Raw genomic sequence first — 21,544 nt, forward strand, 5'->3', positions numbered from 1 at the left:
GGACAGTACCCTGGACAAGAAACGTGGGCACCATGGCTAGCCTTGGGCTGGGAGGGAGGAAGAGAGGGGTGGTGACCCAGAGAGAAAGAGCTCTTGGGCACACCCCCTGGCAGAAGCTGAAACCTTTGGTAGAGGAATGCAGCTGGCCCATGACTCTGTAAGGGGAGGCTTGGGAAGTTAGTACCCTGACCCCTTTCTCCTCTGTCCTTCCTATCGCCTGCAGACTCCCAGCAGCCAACCCAGCAAGAAGAGAGAGGGCAAGGGGGCCCAGAGCAGGATGGAAGCGGGTAAAGAAGAGAGGCATGAATCGGGGAAAGTGGAGGGAAGATACCAGCACACTGTGGGGGTTCTGTAGGGTTTAAATCTTTGACAATAAGAATGTATTTGTGCATTATTTTCTATAAAACACACATGTATATTCCTAGGCAAATCAGTTTCCAAATGAAAAGCTACCCTGACATGTAACTCTCTGGGAATAGCCTGTTTACTCAAGAAATTCATGTTATATTTCTGTAAAAACAAACATTTTAAAATCTTCCATAGGAATGTTAATGGAATCCTTGCATTTTAATCTTGAACTATTAACTTGTTTTTTTTTCAGCAAGAGAAACATACAGTAAATGAGGGCCCCTTCACTTTTTATTTTATTTTTTTATGGACTATAAAGTGTGTACAAAAGATTGACCTAAAATAAAATCACTTCATTGAAACACTAACACGGCCACCTGCTCATATCCCAGGCAAAGTGATTTTAGAAGTTCATTTGAGCCTGGTGCGGTGGCTCATGCCTGTAATCCCAGCAGTTTGAGAGGCCAAGGCAGGTGGATCACTTAGGCCCAGGAGTTCAAGACTAGCCTGGGCAACATGGCAAAACCCCATTTGTACAAAAAGTAAAAAAATTAGCTGGCCGTGGTGGTGCATGCCTGTGATCCCAGCTACATGAGAGGCTGAGGTGGGAGGATAGCTTGAGTCCAAGAGGTCAAGGCTGCAGTGAGCCATGTTTGTGCCACTGTAGTCTAGCCTGGGTAACACAGTGAGACTCTATCTCGAAAAATTTTTTTCAAATTCAGAAATAATTTTTCTGAAATCCTACCATTAATATTTTTTACTGAAGATCCTCTGAGACCTATCTCTATTGACGTGTGAATATAAAGAAAAGAATTTTACATAAGCGAGATTGATATCTGCTGTTTGATATCTCGTTTTCTGAAATCAATCATATATTGCATAATCTTTCCACTTATATAAATCTAAGTCTCATGATCACATACGTTCCACTGTATATTTGTATTTGGCTTCTATTTATTTGTCATTGTGTGCTTATGTTCACAGTATAAATTCCCTGGAGCGGGACTGCTGGAGCCAGGACCCCGAGGAAGTCCTCGGACCACAGATCCCTGCCACGAACAGTGCCCAAGGGTCCTGCTTCCTCCCCACCAAAGCCACCGAAGGATTTTACCAATGTTTCTAATTTTTGCCAATCTGCTAAGTAAAAAAAGAAATCCAATTTTTAATTTGGTAATGTAAGACTGCTAATGAGTTGCTGATTCCTTCATGTTTAATGCTCACTTATACTCATTTCATGAATTGTCCTTTCATCTTTAAGTTTTCAACCAAAAAGCCTACTACACACGCCATGCATTGATACTTTTTGTACATAACTTAGGCATATATTATGCATATTATGCTATGCATGGTAACCTTTGTACATAACACAGATTTACATGAGCTTTATAAAAATCCTGCCTCTCAGCACCCTGCTCTGTTCCCCAGTTTTTTAAAAGACGAAAAGTTAGATTTGCTCTGGAATTAAGTTAAAGCACTCAAGGGCCTTTCTGCCGCCAGCACATCCTAGAACAGGCCTCGCCGAGCATGAACTCACCACACCGGAACACGGAGAGCTGGGCCAGCATTGGCACTTGATAGGATTTCCCGTCGGCTGCCACGAAAGTGCGTTTCTTTGTGTTCTCAGGTTGGAACCGTGATTTCCACAGACCCTTGAAATACACTGCGTTGACGAGGACCAGTCTGGTGAGCACACCATCAATAAGATCTGGGGACAGCAGATTGTCAATCATATCTGTGTAGCCAAAGAACAAATAAGGGAAAAATAACCTCAGGACTCGTGGCCGGCTTGAGGGCAAATGGCAGCTGTCATCAGGTAGAATGAAATATCAAAGGATTTTTAAGGAATTAAAGAGAATCTTCTAAAACTACCCATTTGTACTTTCTAGGTTCTCCTCCCCAGCTAAATATTAAAGTTAAAAAGAAGTTAAAAGAGAAACAGAAAAGACTTTAGAAACCCCTAGCTAGGGGTTACAAAACTTTTCATCAAGAAATTCTTTTATTATCAATTCCCTGCAAGTCTAGGCTTTAAAAAAAAAAATCTTACTCATCCAAATAAGCTATATTTGATAATGAATTATTTCTTCTTCTTCTTTTTTTGCCAATAAATGACTGATAGTAAGGGTTTCTGGTCAGTACAACATAAGCAATTTTGTTTTGTTTTGCTCCACTTGGTTTAATTTAATCCCAGTCAAAAATAAACACTTCAGCCTGTATGTTATTAAGGGTGAATGCTTCATTTCTCTTAAGATTTTAGAAACATCAAACATTATTTTGGAATCTCTGGATATCACAAGGCCTCATAACTGCTTAAAGAAGAACGGAAACAAAAAATCAGTGTCTTTGTTTATGGATCAGGCATCAAGCAAGGTGCTAATATTAGAGACAACAGAAGAGACATTTTGAATGTTCTCACCTTATAGAAATGAGCAACGTTTGAGGTAACTGAAATGTTATTTACTCTAATTTGATCATTACACATTGTATACATGTATCAAAGCATTACCACTGTACCCCATATATGTACAATTATTATGGGCCAATGAAAAATAAAATAAAGCCCAGGCACAGTGGCTTATGCCTGTAATCCCAGCACTTTGGGAGGCTGAGGAGGGAGGATCACTTGAGGCTAGGAGTTTGAGACCAGCCTGGGAAACATAGCTAGACCCCATCTCTACAAAAAATAAAAATTAAAAACATATTAGCCAGCTGGGTGTGGTGGCATGCACCTGTAATCCCAGCTACTTGGGAGGCTGAGGTGGGAGGATCACCTAAGCCCAGGAGTTCGAGGCTGTGTTGAGCTATGATTGCACCACTGCACTCCAGCCTGGGTGACAGAATGAGACCCTGTCTCTAAAAAAAATAAGATAAGATAAAATAAAATAAAATAAAATAAATCTTTAAAAAGAAAAAATTAAGGTCTGTCCTAGAACTCCTAATTTTGAAGGAAAATGCTCTTTACAAGACGTTGGGAATGGTCCGTCTTACTTGTATCAGGAGTGAAGGAGTGAACACAACTCTTCCCATTTCAGGATGCTTCCAAAATGCTACCTGTGGCTGAAGGTTTGGTCTTCCAGTTAGCTTCCTTTTATTATACAGTTATTATACAGTTAGCTTCACAATTATTCTGAGGTCTTTGAAGGTTCAGTTGTGTGTGTGTCTGTATGTATGTGTGTTTTTAAATAGGGATCACTAATGCCCAAAGCTATTAAAACTTAGTTCACTGCATTATTAGCTCAAATATATGTGTGTGTGTGTGTGTGTGTGTGTGTGTGTATGTGTATAAATACATAATATAGATACAAGTTATACTACTTTAAATGGTGAGAGTAAAACCAACAGCTTTTGAAGAAGCAAGAATACCTAATTCAGGGGTGAGAGCATTAAGTCCTTTTAAACGAAACTCAAGAGGATTCTGATGTACAATAAACAAGTGTTTACATAAATCATGATAAATAAACACTGAAGTTTCCCACAGTGTGCTGCTAAGACAGTTCCATCACCACTCACTACTTCCACAAGGGGGCACTAACGCCACCTTAAGTCAGGACAAAGAAGGAAACTATCTAAGCCATAAAAGACATCATTCAACTCAACACAAAGCTGGCCGCAAACAGACTGTCCTGTGGGAGTGAAGTTAGAACTTTATGCCATCCCACTAGCAAGCTCATAATTGACTTCCTAATAGTGAATGTTGTTTCCTGCCTCTGCTGGGAACATTACCCAGTTCAATTCCTACTTGCCTTTAAGACATAGCTCAATGGTCCCCTGGACTTCTAAATCTTCTCTGATCATCCTCGCCACCTCCTAAGAGATGCCTCTGCTCTCGATTTCTGTAAAGCCCAATGCCTGGCCCCACCATGACACCTGCAGTATTTTATTCTAGCCAATTTTAATGTGTCTGTCTCCCTCAGCTACACTGAGACCTGCATGAGACTCTGCCATTCACTTTTTGCTTACTCCTAGCACTACATTGAGCATACAGGTAGTGCTCAATAACTGTCTGTAGAAATGTCCTTAGCCCCTTTTTCAGAGACAAATAATGCCTCCAACTGCCCCTGGGAGGACTAAGATATAATAAGGGGACATGAAGAAATAAAAAGAAAATGCATAGTTTAGAGGCAAAGAGGCACATGGAAACCTGCCATCACTAACTGCCACAGACATGCATCTATCATCCATCCGTCCATCCGTTCGTCCATCTATCCATCCATTCATCCATCCATCCATCCATCCATCCATCCTTGGATACCTACCTGCCTACCATGTGCCTGGTACTCACTTAAATAAGAAACCAAGAAGGAAATCTGGTCTCAAAAACTATGAATTAGAGAGAGGTGCAGGCTGACATAAAATAACTTGGAAAAGTATATAGCAGCAATTTAAATAAATATCTGGAAGTGGAATTACTCAAGGCTATGGAGGGCTAAGAAGGTGACCTGACCTAGTTGGTGAGGTCTGAGATGGATGGTACCTCAGACAATGGCTATAAAAATAGCTCACACTGGTTGAACATTTACTAAGTGCAGAGTCCTTTGCTAAATGCTTTATATGTATTATTCATATCCTCACACCAGCCTTAATTGTTGTTAGAATTATTTGAATAGGTATCACTATTACATCTCTCCATTTTACAGACGAGAATGCTGATGCAAAGGAAGCTTAAATAACTTGCCCAAGGTTACACAGGTAGTATGTGGCAGAACCGAGATTCAGACTCAGAATGTGTGCTTTTAATGTTCATGCCTGCCACTCATGGTATGGTACAGAAATGAGTTGGCCTTAACCAGGGAAGAGGGAGAGAAGGCAGCAGGAGTGTATGTGTGCGGTTCTCCAACAGGAGACAGGATGGTGAGTAAGGGGACTAGGAAGAGGCCTGTGTGGCTGGAACATAGAGTACAAGGATGAGTGAGTCTGCAGAGGCCAACAGGCCAGACCCATCCCTGATGGGTCTCCTCCTGCAAAAGGCTTGCGCGTTGGGCTCTCCCACTCTCTGTAGGGAAGGAACTATCATTTCCGTGAGACAGACCCAGCAACCTTCCAGACACAGACAGTTGAGCTCCAAGTCGCTTCTGAGCTCTACCATGTGGTCATGTACCTTTCAGTGGGGGCAGTTCACCCCTAGGTAAAGGCAGTTTGGAATTTGGCAGGGATGTTTTTAATTGAGTGGGCAGTGGCCAGAAATGCTATCTGTCCTGCAATGTTCAAAACAGTCCCACCCAATGAAGAATTGTGCTGCTTCTCCCATGGCTTTTCAATACCCCACCGGATCTCTGCATTGGTAGGACACCTACTTAGAATTATCTGAGCCCAGAACCTCGTTCTTTTTCGTGTGTAAACACAGGGTGTTTTGGGTTTTTTGTTTTTGTGTTTGTTTTTTTTGCATCCTTTTCATGTATGCTGAATTTGCCAGGAATGTGAGTCCCATGCAAATCAAGCAGAGCCTGTGCTTTGTTTTGTTCAGAAATTTATCAAAAGTCTTGCACCGTTTCACAAAAAAACTGCATCAGCAATAGTTAACACAGCTCATGTTTATGAGTCACCAGTACAACATGCCTGTCTCTGTCTGCTTTTGTAGCTGTCAATTCACAATTATTCTGAGACTCTGACTACTTTATTACATATTTGAGTGTAGTTGTACCCAAGGGTTTACCTATTGAACTACATATATATACATTTCTTTTGTTTTCCTTTGTATTACAGTTTGGCACTGTCTCAAATTTTTAAAAATTTGTGTGTGTGCATAGAGTAATATGATGTATGAATTTCATTTCAGAATAGTAAAGAGAGTATTAAAAATATTTGTTACAAACGGAGGAGCTGGGGCTGACAGGGCTGCAAAGTGCTGCAGGAGTCTCCATGCTTCTTCCCAGCACACGTGGGGGTTTTCTCCAGGTGCTCTGAAGACTGTCACATGGTCTAACTAACGTGGTTTAACATTGCCATTCTACAGATCAAGGCAGCGGCTAAGAGGACAAAATGACATGTCACACTCACACAGCCTCCAGCCACAGAGTCGGGACCAAGAACCAGTCCTGAGGGCGTCTGCTTCTGACCACTCTTCACAAGCCTACAGGTGCCAGACACCTGGAGACTCCACTGAACACCCTCATGTGTGCTGGCCTCCCGATGGTTTATGGTTTTAGGAAGGGCGCCCAGACTGCATGGTCCAGGCCCCACTGAGAAGGGATGCCACGAATTTACCCAAGTCACCTGGGGTCTCCTCCACCCTCCCTGGAGCCTTCTTTGTCCACCTCTTCACTAGTTCTGCTAATGGGTCTCCAACATTTGGGTGTGTAAGAATGGTGATGGGAGGCAGAGGCAGACTGGGAGTTGCCAGCCACTCTCTCGGCGATTCCAATGCAGTGGGCTGGGCTCCAGGCATCTGCCTTCTCAACACATAGCCCAGATAATTCTGATGCAGGGACACCAGTAACCACACTTTTAAGAAACATACCCTGAAAGGCCACAGTTTCCCTAGGTTTTGTCTTTGGGCTTCTTCTTCCTATTGACTCTCTCCCTTCTATGAAAAAAGGCTCTATAGCCAGGCACAGGGGCTCATGCCTATAATCCCAGCACTCTGGGAGGCTGAGGCGAGAGGACTGCTTGAACCCAAGAGTTTGAGACCAGCATGGGCAACACAGTGAGACCCCACCTCTTCAAAAAATAAAAAAATTAGCCAGGCATGGTGGCGCACACCTGTAGTTCCAGCTACTGGAAAGGCTGAGGTGGGAGGATTACTTGAGCCCAGGAGGTTGAGGCTGCAGTGAGCTATGATTGCACCACTGCGCTCTAGCCTAAGAGACAGAGTGAGACCCTGTCTCCAAAACAATAAAAATAAAAAAAATAAAAATAAAAAAAGGTCCCAAATCTGTACTCCCATCCTTCACATTCTCCTGTTGTTCCAGACCTACAGCTCCTCCTGCATGTTTCCAACTGGACCTCCAGGTTACAAATTAAGGTTTTTTTGTTTTTTTGTTTGTTTCTTTTTGTTGTTGTTGTTTTAGACACAGTCTCATTCTGTTGCCCAGGCTGGAGTGCAGGGGTGCGATCTCAGCTCATTGCAATCTCCGCCTCCCAGGTTCAAGCGATTCTCCTGCCTCAGCCTCCCAAGTAGCTGGGATTACAGGTGCCCGCCACCACGTCTGGCTAATTTTTGTATTTTTAGTAGAGATGGGATAAACCATGTTGGCCAGGCTGGTCTCGAACTCCTGACCTCAGGTGATCCACCCACCTCGGCCTCCCAAAGTGCTGGGATTACAGGTGTGAGCCACTGCACCTGGCCTACAAATTAAGTTTTAAAACACCAACGTTAGACTCTCCTTTATTTAATGGGAGAAGAGACACTTACAAATGAGTAATCATTTTCAGATGTGGAAAGGGCTGTAATCGGGGGGTGTAAAAGTTGTAATCGTGTGCCAATCATAACGGACAACAGGGTACCTATGTCTTTGGCAATGGCAGAAGCAAGAGGCATGGAAGGCAAAGAGATCAATCAACCTGGAAGGATGAGGAGGACATTCCAGGTAAAGGGAGAGGCAGATGCAAAAGCAGGAAGGAATGAGCAAGAAAACCTTCAAAATCAACAAGCGCCTGTGGGCAAGGATGCTGGAGACCAGATATGGCAAGGAGAGGAGACAGTGGAGGGGCTGGATTCTGTCCTGTTGCCCAAACTACAGGAGAAACACCTCCCAGGAGCACAGTGAGCGATGGCAGATTGAAGAGGAAGGAGGGAGACTGAATACAGCTTCCTTGGTCCAGGAGTTTCTCAACCCACAGGCCATTGAATTGGACTTGCAGACACCACTTTGAACCCTGGAGTCTAACTCATGCTTTCATTCACAAACTGTGCAATCAAATGACATACTGTGGCCACTCACCCCTGGTTTCGTTTTTAACCCATGCATTGATGGAATCACAGGCAGAGGCTGGATCCTCAAAGTTCACATTCCGGACCTCACACTGGAACACATCTTTGTTCCTTATAACAAAAGGCACTTCAATTTCAGAGGCATTCTTAACAAACACGGCGTTAGCCACTGTCACAATGTCTTTATTCTTCTTGGAGACGATGGCCTTGTTGATCTTCTTTAATATTTTACCAACTCCTAAAAGAGAAATCAGAAAATACAGCAATATTTCCATAAGAATCTAGAAAAGTTTTTAAAATCTTTTATATTGCAGCAAGAACAGTATAGGCCAGGTGCAGTGGCTCACACCTGTAATCCCAGCAATTTGAGAGGCTGAGGTGGGTGGATTGCTTGAGCTCAGGAGTTTAAGACCAACCTGGGTAATATGACAAAACCCTGTCTCTACCAAAAATACAAAATTAACTGGGTGTGGTGGCACACCTGTGATACCAACTACTTGAGGAGGCTGAGGTGGGAGGATTGCTGGAGCCTGGGAAGTCGAGGCTGCAGTAAGCCATGATCGCGCCCCTGCATACAGCCTGGGTGACTAAGCAAGACCCTGTCTCAAAAATAAAAATAAAACAGTATAAACAGGATAGCTATGAGTAGCAAGAAACTAAGTCTTCTGTTCTCTCAGGGGCCTATTTCTTAAGAAAAGGAGGGAGTGGGGTTAAAGTCTAACCACTGAAGCTCTCAAAAATCAACTGTGCTTCTGCATCAAAACAGGGATATTCAAGGTGTTCTTGCCACCTTCCCAATGCAGGCCTCATTCTCATGGTAGCCTTTCTGGGCACCAGGTCAATATGAATGCTGGCACAGTCCTCAGTTCTATAGCCAAGGGGGAATAAATCAAAGGGAACTTCCTAATGCTTTCTCTCTTTCTTGTCTAACATTATTAAGTGCTACTTCCTTTCTTGCCAAAGATTTAACAGTGTAATTTCTTTTTTTCTATTTTGGAAAAAAATGAATAAAATAAGCATTAGAAAGACTATAAAAAATTACCATGGGCCACCATCCAGAACAATGTGGTTTTTACTTGGTATCAAGCTCAAAGGGTAAGGAGATTAATTTTATGGCAACGTAAGCTTTATTTTACATGAGCCATTCATACATGCTCCATTTAGTTTGAGAGGGTGAAAAAGAGGCAAATAAGTTATAAGGATGAAATGTGTTTCTACAGAGAGCTCAAATTACAGATCCTTCTTCATCGCTTGGGGTCTCTTCAAAATGACACTGTCCTAAAACATCCTGCCAGAGTCACCTTGAAGGTCCTCTAAAGAGCCGATTTGTCACTCTGAATGTGCGTCCTCTTCAGACCTTTTACACAGGGCAGGGCAGTCTTCTCAGGGCCCACAAAGAGGGGCGTGTGTAGGGCTTTACAACGTGCATGGCCCTCTCTTAGACGCCCATGACCACACCTTACAATTGTTCTATGGTGCAGGCCCATTCTACAAGTAAGAAAACGGCCGGCTTTGGAGGCTGAAAGACAATTCCAAGGCCAACTGCCAGCTCCTGGCCCTTTTGGGGTAGGGGTGAGGCAGTGGTGGATGGCCAACGGGCCAATATTCTTAGAACTTCAGAAATAATGGCTTAAAATCAGTGTGGCTCAGCATTAAAACAAACAACAAAAGTCCAGTTGCTGTTTTGGAACTGTCTCGGCCGACACGGCCTGGATCACACTAGGAAAGGTCATAAATTTTAGCAGTGATCCACCATGAAGTTATAAATCACCAGGAGTTTTCTGAACTTCCAAGCAAGGGGCAGAAGAGTGTGTTCCAAGTATTCAGTCCTTCCATGCTTCCAACAGGTGAACAAACTGCAAACTCATACAGAAGTGTAATGCTGCATCAACAGAGCAGTGAGATTAGGCATTTGGTGCTGGCAGCCCTGGAGGCCACACTGAGCAGAGTTGGAGGCGGGTGCACAGCGAGGCACTGAAGGACACAAATCGCCACCTCACTGATCTTACTCTCCAGCTGACGATGCCAGTGCAGTCAAGATTCTCAGAACTTTCGGGCCAGCCTGGGTGGAAGAACACAGGCAGGAAGACTCCCTTGTTTCCAACGAAGGGAGCAGACCTAGATGTGAATGTGACTTTTGCAAGGTCACAGAGGGTGCTGGTGGCCAGGAAGAGCGGGGGAGCCAGTCCTGCTCCCCTGAGCACTGCACTTATGGGGACAGCAGGTGGGACACGGCTCTGGGCAAGACCCCTCAGCTGAAGTAAAACAGTGCCAGAGGATGAAGCTCGTGCAGTTAAATGGGTCATTTAAGAAAGGTTTTTCTTTAAATCAAACTAAACCTTTTTCATTGGGCCTTACTTTAAAACAATTTTTTTAGCTCGTTCTCTCTACATATCTATCTATCTATATCTTTTCTTTAAGCTCTGGGATACACGTGCAGAACGTGTAGGTTTATTACGTAGGTACACATGTGCCGTGGGGTTTGCTGCACCCATCAACCTGTCATCTAGGTTTTAAGCCCCACATGCATTAGGTATCTGTCCTAATGCTTTCCCTCCCCTTGCCCCCCACCCCTCGACAGGCCCCAGTGTGTGATGTTCCCCTCCCTGTGTCCATGTGTTCTCATTGTCCAACTCCCACTTATGAGTGAGAACATGCCGTGTTTGGTTTTCTGTTCCTGGGCTGGCTGAGAATGATGGTTTCCAGCTTCATCCATGTCCCTGCAAGGACATGAACTCACTCTTTTTTATGGCTGCATAGTATTCCATGGTGTATATGTGCCATATTTTCTTTATCCAGTCTATCATTGATGGACATTCGGGTCGGTTCCAAGTCTTTGCTTAGCTTTATATTTTGAAATAACTATAGATTTATAGGAAGTGGCAAAACAATATGCAAGGAAGTCCCACATGCCTTTCACCCAGTCTTCCCAGTGGTACTGTTGTTGCATCAGGAAATTTCCATCAGGTCAGTCCACAGGGTGCATTCAGATTTCATTCATTTTCCATACACTCCTGTTGTGGGCTTGGGGAGGGGGGTCTGTGCAACTTTATCATTTGTGCAGATTTGTGTGGCCACCACCACAATCAAGACCCAGGATGGCTCCATCACTACGAGGCCCCTGGGCCCCCCACAGCCACCCCTTCCCAGCTCCTCTCACAGGCTTCACAAGCACATCTACGATCACAGCGCAACTCAACCCTGGGCGCCATGGAGGCGGTAAGCCAGGAAGTGTCCCCCTTGCTGGAATGAGGGCTGGAGCCCTGGGAAAGGAGACCTAGTGGCAGACCCCAAGCTCCAAAAGTACAAAAAAGGGGCCAGAGTCTAGTTCTCCTAAATGCCAGCACCACAGTGATTGTTCTTTAGAAGAGACTGACCCCAAGCCCCAAGTGGCACCAGCAAATCCCCTTCTGGCTGCTCTGCTTCTTGGGGTTGTCAGCAAAAACCAAGCCATAAACCCTCCTGTCACAAGACTCTCAGGCAAAGGCTCCACCAGTGAGCAATCGTGCACACGCACCATTTACGCCGTATCTCATCACCATGGCGAGCTGCTTCTTGGTCCTGCCGTCCGCCCCCAGCTGAAGCATCCCTAGGACCGACGCAATCCCATGGGGAGAGATCACGATGTTGTCATGAGGCCTCGACTTCACAATCTGATTGAAAACCTGGATCCCCGTGTTGGAGCCTAGTTCCTCGAGAGACAGAGGATTGAAGTGGGAGCAGATGGAAGGCAGTGTCACAGAGGCCAAGAGGAAGAGGGGGAGATGCCAGTTCATGGTTCCTTCCACCAAGGACAACCTGGAAAAGTAAGTTAAAAAATATTTAAATTATACTTAAATGGGTACTTTACTACTGGTTTTTTTTTTTTTTTTCCCCCCAGATAGAGACTCGTTCTTTCGCCCAGGCTGGAGTGAAGTGGTGCCATCTCGGCTCACTTGCAACCTCCGCCTCCTGGGTTCAAGCAATTCTCCTGCCTCAGCCCCCTGAGTAGCTGGAATTACAGGCGTGCACCACCATACACGGCTAATTTTTGTATTTTTAGTAGAGATGGGATTTCACCATGTTGGCCAGGCTGGTCTCAAACTCCTGACCTCAAGTGATCTGCCTGACTCAGCCTCCCAAAGTGCTGGGATTACAAGTGTGAGCCACTGTACCTGGCCTGCGAGGCCATTTTGTACTCACCTAGGTATGCTTGACTGTACTCAGCATAATTGAATGCCATGTGAATATATTTAAGACAGAACAGTGTAATTAAATCAGTTTTCAAAACACACCCTGGGGAGGTGGGGAGGGAAAGGAAGCAAACTTCCATCTCTTGGGTCCTTACAATGTGCCAGGTCCTATACTAATCATTATTTAATTCTCGGTTATTTTATTTTTATTTATTTATTTATTTTGAAACAGAGTCTCACTCTGCTGCCCAGGCTGGAGTGCAGTGGCGCAATCTCGGCTCACTGCAACCTCCGCCTCCCGGGTTCAAGTGATTCTCACATCTCAGCTTCCTGAATATCTGGGATTACAAGTGTGCGCCAACTCGTCTGGCAATTTTTTTTCTTTTTTTAGTAGAGATGAGGTTTCACCGTGTTTGCCAGGCTGGTCTCGAATGTCTGGCCTCAAGTGATCCAGCCTCCCAAAATGCTGGGATTACAGGCGTGAGCCACCATGCTCAGCCTAATCATTATTTAATTCTCATAAGTGCCCTTCATCCAATTAAGCCAATATTTACTGAGGGTTCACTGGGTGTCGGGCCCTTTTCTAAGTGCTAGGCATATGACATAACTGAATGGACAAGACTCCCACCCTTACTGAGCTTACAATCTAGAAGGGAGACAGAAAATAAGCCAGCAAGCAATAAAGCATTTTCAGAAAAGGATAAAGAGCACAATGATAAAATACAGGGATGCGAGCGGATGAAGGGCCGGCAGGGTTGGTGGGGGGGTGGTCATTAGATAGGGTGATCAGGGAGCCATCTCTATGGCAGGAACATCGTGATGAGACCTGAGTGGGGGAAGGAGCCAGCCACACTCCGATGGGTAAACAGTACGCTGGGCAGAGGGAGAGCAGGGCCGAGGCCCTGACGTGGGAATAAACTTGGTGTATTAGAGGCCAGTGTGGATGTGAAGTCAAGGTCGTAAAGAAGGGAGACAGGTGGGTGAAGCCGAAGGAGAGTTCAGATCTGGTAAGGTCCTGTAGAGCCTGGAAAGGCACTGTGATTTCATTCCAAGGGTCACAAGAAACCCCTGGAGGATTTCAAACAAGGGAGTGAATCCCTCGGGTTGCTCTGATTATCTTATAACCACATGTGCTTGATTCTTTTACCATAAGCACACTGTTTTTAAAATTAAAGAATTATTAATTAAAATAAACTTAAGTGACTGCTTTAAAGTTACAATAGGGTAGGACAATTGGTAAATTCATCAATTTTGAGGATGGTGTTGCTTACACGGATGTTCTCAACTACAGTGATTTGTTTTAAAGAAGCTTCCTTCCTTAATTACCACTCACAGAGCTTTCTCTGGCTATGACAAGTAAGAGGTAGGAAATTTACATGTATTTATGGAAAAGCAAATACTTTCATTAAGTAAGAACTTAACAGTGGCAGCTGGTAAAACTAAAGCAGCACTCGTGATGTTGCTAATTCAGTTCTTCCCCAAGAGGCCCAAGCTCCTGCTAAGCACAGTCTCTCGTGGAGCCAATGCGTCCTACTCTGTTGTTACGTGTGGGAGGTTAGGGGTGATTGCAGAGAATAAAACAGAAGGGGGCCTTTTAAGAGACAGGTGACCTGGAGGGAGGGGGAAATCATGTCTCTGTGTGCTCTGGGGGAAAGCATGGGCACAACCACAGTGTTAGGCAAAACTGGCCCCGTATTCGGTGTCTCCTTGCCTTCCTTTCTATGCACTTTCTGTGCTTCCCACCCTAGGGCATAGGAGATGTTCAATAAACACTTGTGAGATTAATCCGATGGCTCATAAATACTTCCTATTTTTATTAATTAATCTTTCCCTGCATCACAACAGCATTTATGGAGTGTGGCTAAGAAAACGCTTGTGTTTAATCCTGATCCTCACGGTCAGCTCAAGACACTCTCTGAGGGAAGAGCCACCATCACATCGAGCAAGGACTGTGGGCACACGCAGAACTCCCTGCCCGGCCCCCGGACACAGAGGGCCCCACCGTGAACCACTGAGGCCATCCTTCCAGCTGATGTTGCAAGTTTCTTATATGTTATGAAACAAGTGCTTTTCTAAAGATTTAGAATGTTCCGTGTTTCTCCAGAGCTTCATTGTAAAACAATTGTATCAACTCAGCCCGTCTAAATTCAAAACATGTAAGTGACCTACATACGCTGCTCCCGCTTGGGCTCAACTGGCCAGCGTGGCCTGTTTTGACTTTGGCACCTAGGACTGGCTCTAATGCCACGACAATCCCTTGAGTTTCCTGGAGCCTATTGGACTTTGGAGAGCGTCCAAATCATGACCGTGGAAGCTTTATTCATTCTATCTAAAAACTAGAAATTGTGTTCTCCCCTTCCTTCCTCCCTCTTGCCTTTTCTTTCTTTTGGGCAATAAATATCCTCTTTAAAATTTAATAAAGCACAAAGTCATCATAAGTATAAAACATTGTGTACAATCTTTCTTACAAATGGCCAAATGCAGTGACCAACTTCATCCATCTCAATTGTTGACTCTTGCATTATAGTGTATTCTGGTGTCTACATTCAGCCCGCTATAATCTGTACTCCTGAAGCCTCCCCAAAGAAATGCTCCTAGATTAGTGACTATTTGAATAAATATTAGAATTTGGATTCACAAGACATGAACATTAAACTGGTTTTGCCTCTGGTAGCTTAAAGTTGATAGACTCAAATACTACATATATATTATATATATGTAGTATTATATATTATATTATATATTTTATATATACTATATATTTTTATATATATAGAACATTGTAAAAACAGGGTGAAAGGATCAGTGACAGTGAGAAATCTAACAGCTCCAATGTCATAAAGTCACAAGGACAGCCTCCCAAATAAACAGCCATCTTATTTAGCAGAATTCTGCTTCGTTATAAATTTTCGCTAAAAGAACAGTTTTCCTATGACACAGAAGAAAGCTGTTATGGGTGTTTTTCTGGGTTTCTTGGACTTGGGAAGTTTTTGAGAGCTGTCTATGTACAGTTTCATAAAAGTGCACTGGGACAGTGTTAGAGCTGTGCAGAACTTGGAATCAGAGCTATTTTTGATTGATGTGCTGGGCAGAACTTCTCCTTGGCCTTGGTTTCCTAGGCCAAATGCTCACTCGTCTAAACTCACCTGGCTTATATACGTGTCTAAGAATAAGCTTTCATTTTTCTCCAAAGTTCAGTAGCCAGGAGAGTGGGTGTTGATCTATAAATTACTTTAGGCCTGCATGATTCCTAACAATGAAACACACTCATGTCCAAATAGACAATCGTTGACATGAAGTAACTTGGAGTTCTCAAGCTTTGAAATGCTTGATCTCTGGAACAAGCAGATGCCATAATGGGAAGTACATAGAAACCTCCTGTTTATTTTCCTTTTTAAGAGAAATTACACTTTAAACTTTCAAATCAGAGAGAAATAAGAGTGCTGCCCAAATGTACTGCATAGCAACAAGATGGAAGATTATCGTTTGCTTGAATATTGTTTAACAACAGTAAAAATAGGTCTCTAGGCCATCATTGGAGGGAAGATCATAAGCCCATCAGTAGAGCCATCGCCACAGGCATATCCTTCCAAATGCCAGGTATCTCCTTCCCTATGTTCTTCTAGTTTCTCTTACTTCAAACCTTTCTCCTTTCCAGTATGGGGAATGTTTATGAAATAGTTGGGTACTGCTTTGAGTTTTAACCATGATTTAATGTAGTAAATAATGGGATGGTTGTTTTGCAAATGCCAGACTTAAAATATAACCCTAACATTTATAAATAGACTGCTTGCCAATAGCAGACATCAGAGGAACCCACTCTCTATAGACCCAATGGCGTCAACCATCTCTTCTACACAGGTGATGCTCAAATATGCAGCTCAAATCCTCAAACTCTCTGCTGAATCACAGTGCTATACTTTCAACAGTTTGCTACCTGTTTTCACTTGATCGTTCAGAAAAATTATCCACTGGTGGGGAGGGGCACTAGTCCCCAAAAATCTACCAACTCTTCTCTTTTTCAAGAATCATAGTTTCTGTTGAAAGAGCTTGCTTACCCAAGCCCGAGCCTCTGCTTCTCTCCCTTAGCCGCCACCTAGCAACAGTGACACTTCTACCCAACTCCTTCCACGGTGTGTGTGATGTTTTTCCTGATTGTTAAAGATGAGATTCTTTATTCTCTTCTTTGAATTCCTATAGCATTTCCTATTTGCCTGTCTCATTTTAGTTGTTTTCCAAGTATGTTTTCTTTCCTCCCAAGTAGACTGGAAGCTCATGGCAAGCAGGGACTGTAGACTCCTGGTGCCCACAGGGTCAGTTTAGGGCCTACCATTCATTGGTAGACACAAAATCAGAGGATGACCCGTGGGACTAATCCAGCAAGTGTTTGATGTGCAATACAGAGTATTCTAAAAATATTTTTAGCAACTGAAAGTCAAAAAACGTCACAAGTCTAGATTAGGGTTATTCTCAGGAAAAAATGAAAAAGAGTGGACGTTCTAGTACTACTGGACCCTCACCCCCACGGCAAATGTTCTGCACAGACGCCACCCCTTATGGGCTGGGCACCCACTTTCCAGCGTGCCTCGCTCCCGCTGCTCCCTGCTGCCTCACACCCTGCCATGGCCGCCACTGCCATCACCTCTCCAGGCTGTGTGAGCACCTGTGACTAGACCCCTTAGCCTGGAACCAGTGCTGAACAACTGAACAGTGGCAACTAGGATAGCCAGACACAAAACATGAAGCTCATTTTCTACCTAATAAATTCTTTTTATGAAATAAAATAGTTTACATATAGTGCATGAACAAATGATAAATAATATGACACTAGTCTGCTCTATGTAGCATAATAAATAAGTTGTAGGCAGACAGCTTGGTGGGAAAAACCACTGGAAAGACTCTTCTGGGTCCATTCACAGCTGGATGGTGCACACCCATTTTGGGAGGACACAGAAGCGTCTAATGAAGGAAAAGTTCTCCATGCCCTCTCATTCTCTATAAAAGGTTTAAAGTGATCATGTTTTATAAAACATACATATATTTTTAAAAACATTGTATCATGGGAAATATCAAATATATGCAAATATTTAATACTCCCCCCCATACTCAACATCCAGAAAAAACAATTATTAACTCATGGCTTGGTTTATTTCTACTCAAATCAAAGATGATTTTGGAGTTAACTGCAGACATCATATAATATCATTCAAAATAATTTCAACATATAGACTAAGCCTAAGGTTTTAAAATATATATCCATAACATCATTATCACACCGCAAAATAACTCCTTAACATGTCAAATATCTAGTCCATGTTCGCATTTTTTATAGTATATTTGAATTAGGATCTAAGTAAGCTCCATACATTGCAACTGGTTACACCTCTTGCCTTTGTTTTGTTTGTTTGTTTGTTTGTTTCATCTTCCACTAGTTGCTTCATTTTTAACCTTGGAATTTTTTTTGTTGAAAAAACCAGGTTATTTGCCCTGTAGAGTTTCCCCAGGGTAGATTTTGCTAACTGCATCAATGTGATGCTGTTCAACAAGTTTCTCTGTCTTCTGTCCTTCCTGTAAACTGTTAGAGCTAGAGCAGGGGTCTGCAAGCTACGGCCCATGGGCCAGATCTGGCCACACTTTTTGTTTTGTTTATGGCTGCATCTGTGCTATGATAGGGAGCTGAGCAGAGGTGCCCGGCTGCAACACAGACGGCATAGCCTGCAAAGCCAAAAACAGTTATTATGTGGCCCTCTACATGAAAAGCCTGCTGACCCCAGCTGCAGGGACTGATCAGATTCAAGTCAATTTTCTCTTTTTGTAAGAATATTTTGTAGAGGTGCCATAGAGGGTGGTGAAATCAGTAGATAGTAGCTGACTGTCTGTTTTTGTGGTGTTAGCAGCTACTTATGATGACCGCCTAAGTGCACTGTTTTATTAAGAGTTACCAAATGTGGATGCTGTTATAATTCTAACTTTCCTCTCTCACTTATTAATTAGAATATTTATATAAAAAGAAGTTTTCCATAATCAACTACTTGGTTGCCCTGAGGTTTATTTTGTGTTACAAGGACAGGACAAATTCTTCATTCATTTCCCATGTCCAACAGTTTTCAAAATAATTCAAAATAGGTTGATTGACCAGAGGGTTTTGTTTTCTGTATCACTATAAACTCGTGTTTTTCAACATACTTTAAGAGTCTCGATCCATTGCAAATTTATTCTTGTTGGTGCTCAAAATGAGCCTCTTCACACTGGTTCTTAAACCTTCTGATACAACCCTACAGTCTTGTTAGCCTCCTTGCTTTCCGGTTTGACTAGATGTTTAGGCTCATTTTATACATCTTCTGTTCCAGATGGAATCAGCCACTTCTCCAGGGAGCTCTGGTTCCTTTTAGTGAGAAGCAGTAGCACTGAGCACCCTTATCTAATAAACTCTAAATGTTTTAAACTGTGGAAATGCTGAGCAACAGTGATAAGGAAAATCCAAAGTCCATTTACACCACTCTCTGGAATATATCCAAATACTGAAATTCAAATTATGAGAGCCAGACTGGTGACTGTTTCACACCGATGGCTCAAACATCACTGGAAAATCAAATTATGAAAGACCAGCTGCTGACACTGAACCGGTTTGCCTCCCATGGCCATCTAGACTGAGGGAGGCTCGCTGGATGATGACAAGATAAAGGAGTCTGCTGGGCATTAAAAGCTGGGCTGGGAGAATCAAAGTGGATTGCCCTCGTGTGACAGCAGCAAGCCTCCTGAATCAAGCCCAGCCTAAAAATGGAATCCTAACAGTGCAGATGCCAGCGACAAACAACCGACACACAGCACGGCAAGGGGAGTCCCCGGATTTATCTCAGCCTCTCCCCTCCCCGCCCCTCAGTGAAAGCTGACACCTTCTCAGGCACTGGGAAAGTCTCGCCATCCTTCTAGTCTCTGTGTTGCTAGGATCCTGGTTCTTGGAACCTAAGGCCCCTTATTAATCTACAGGGGCTACGGCAGGTAGAGAAAAACAGCAGGTATGTTTTGTCCGAATCATGACATCTCTCAACAGCTTTTCCTGCCAGGGCTTCCCAAAGAAATAAATGTACAGGCCGGGCACGGTGGCTCAAGCCTGTAACCCCAGCACTTTGGAAGGCCGAGGTGGGCAGAGTGCTTGAGGCCAGGAGTTCGAAACCAGCCTGGCCAACATGGCTTAACCCTGTCTCTATTAGAAATACAAAAATCAGCTGAGTGTGGTAGCACATGCCTGTAATCCCAGCTATTCCAGAGGCTGAGGTGTGGGAATCGCTTGAACCCAGGAGGTGGAGGCTGCAGTGAGCCGAGATTGTGCTACTGCACTCCAGCCCAGGTGACAGAGTGAGACTCTGTCTCAAAAAAAAAAAAACAACAACAAAACAAATGTACAGGCAAGGTTTGTGGCTGCCAAACTGAGACTTCTGAATGGCCTTAAGTAAAATCGTGCTGTCCAGCATTCAGACCAAACATTTCTCATCAGTACTTTGCCAACACTCAACGGTGTTTGGCAAGAGGCATTCTAGAAACTCTTCAGGAGGTGAGCCATGGAGATTAAGGCTGTCTCTGTAAGATGACAGTAATTGTTAATGTACAAGTAATCGGGGTTAAGCCTCACATATGGTCTCTGTCTCTCAAATCTGTATAAGCATTACTGAAATAATGTCCACCAGGACCTGTATTCATTTTCCAAACATCTACCACATTTTCTTATGATACCAAATCAGGTGAACAAGCAAACTAAAGTACATCTTGGTTATCCTTGGGAAGTGTACTAAGTATTAGCAAAATGACTCAGCATCTTTAAAATTTAGAGAACAAACAGGAAATGCCAACTTATCAAGGGGACAGCAGCTTGGTAGTTTTAAAATGTGTTTTTCAGGTTACTGGAGAAAGACTTAGAGACATCTGAATTTTTTCTTAAATTTTTGTCTGCCTTCAAAGTGTATGCTCATTCTATGACACTAATTAATTTGGCCAAAAAGGAACCTAAAAATGTTTAGGAAATACCTTTTCAGCCGCTGAAAAGTATGGCAGCAACATCCAAATGGTCCCTTCAATGAAAAGACACATATTTTATTATTAAGTACACTCTGACATCAAGTGCCTTTTATCCATATATTATCCATTCTGAAATCTCTTTGGGTTGATGGGAAAAGGCTAGGGGGAAGGAGGGGATTAGAGCTTTGTTAGCAGTCTGTCTTTTAAAATTCAAGATTACAGGACATTTATTCTATTTTCCTCTAAGTTTCCGGGAAAATTCACCTAAAGTTCAAATTCCAATCCTACTACCCATTAACCAAGAGATCCAAGGCAAGTCACAATCTTCATCCGTCTTAGCTTTGTCCTCTGCCATATTAGAAATCATATCTCAAGGGTGGCCATGGAAATTCAATAGGTGCAAACTGAAAGACATAGTAACCAGCCTAATACCTGGCTCAGAGCAAGTGTTCAGTAAATGCTGGCTCTCTTCTTCTGGTCCTCTTCAAGGCTCAAGACCTGAAATACTCTGATTTGTATTTCAGCAACTATTTAGAAAGTCTCAAGGATCAAGCTAAGAAAACAGTCAAACACTGCTACCTTGATAAAGCCTTGTCTGTATCTTTATAACTTCCTTAGACTATTTAAGACTCAGAAATAAATTAAGACAATGCTGGTGCGTTTTGCCGTCTCTGTAAGAGAACTGAGGGGTCCATTACTGTGGGAATGGAGGGGGGGTGAGTATGTCCCAGAAAACCTTTAATAGTGCTGAGATATGTTTTTCAGTCTGCTGACTCAGATCATTAAATCTGGTTTACTTACGTTATCAAGTCCTATAGACTTTTCTTTTTGATATGTCTTTAAGACGTAATAGTCCAAATGGCTGATTTCCTAATCCAGCAACCAAGAGGTGACCCAAGACATTATAGTGACATTGACCAATGGTTCTCAATCTTTAAAAACAAGGAAGTACCTTTTTAATTTCTCTCTTCAGCAAAAGACATGGAAGTACCTTTTTTAGACATAAAAAATATTACACATAGTTCATGACCATGTTTTTAGTATTTGTAAAAATACATAAAATACAACCATGAATTCTTAAACATGTCAATAAAATGCAAATTCTTTTTATCAGTATCTAGATACATTTTAAGAAATCATA

General features: G+C 43.1%; 1 protein-coding gene across 2 annotated transcripts in view; it reads right to left on the bottom strand.

Annotated features, from left to right (window-relative positions):
- The window catches only part of SERPINE2 (serpin family E member 2), a 63,943-nt gene that overhangs the window by 14,777 nt on the left and 27,622 nt on the right, over window positions 1-21,544 (bottom strand). For both annotated transcript variants that reach the window (XM_004033283.5, XM_004033284.5), the window contains exons 2-4: window positions 11,733-12,013; window positions 8,226-8,453; window positions 1,883-2,080 (exon numbers count right to left, since the gene is read on the bottom strand). In XM_004033283.5, the coding sequence (XP_004033331.1) occupies window positions 1,883-2,080; window positions 8,226-8,453; window positions 11,733-11,991 (685 nt within the window). In that variant the 5' untranslated portion in view covers window positions 11,992-12,013. The remainder of the gene's footprint in view (window positions 1-1,882; window positions 2,081-8,225; window positions 8,454-11,732; window positions 12,014-21,544) is intronic.

Source organism: Gorilla gorilla, chromosome 11 (genome assembly GCF_029281585.2).
Source record: "Gorilla gorilla gorilla isolate KB3781 chromosome 11, NHGRI_mGorGor1-v2.1_pri, whole genome shotgun sequence".
Lineage (NCBI taxonomy): Eukaryota > Metazoa > Chordata > Mammalia > Primates > Hominidae > Gorilla > Gorilla gorilla.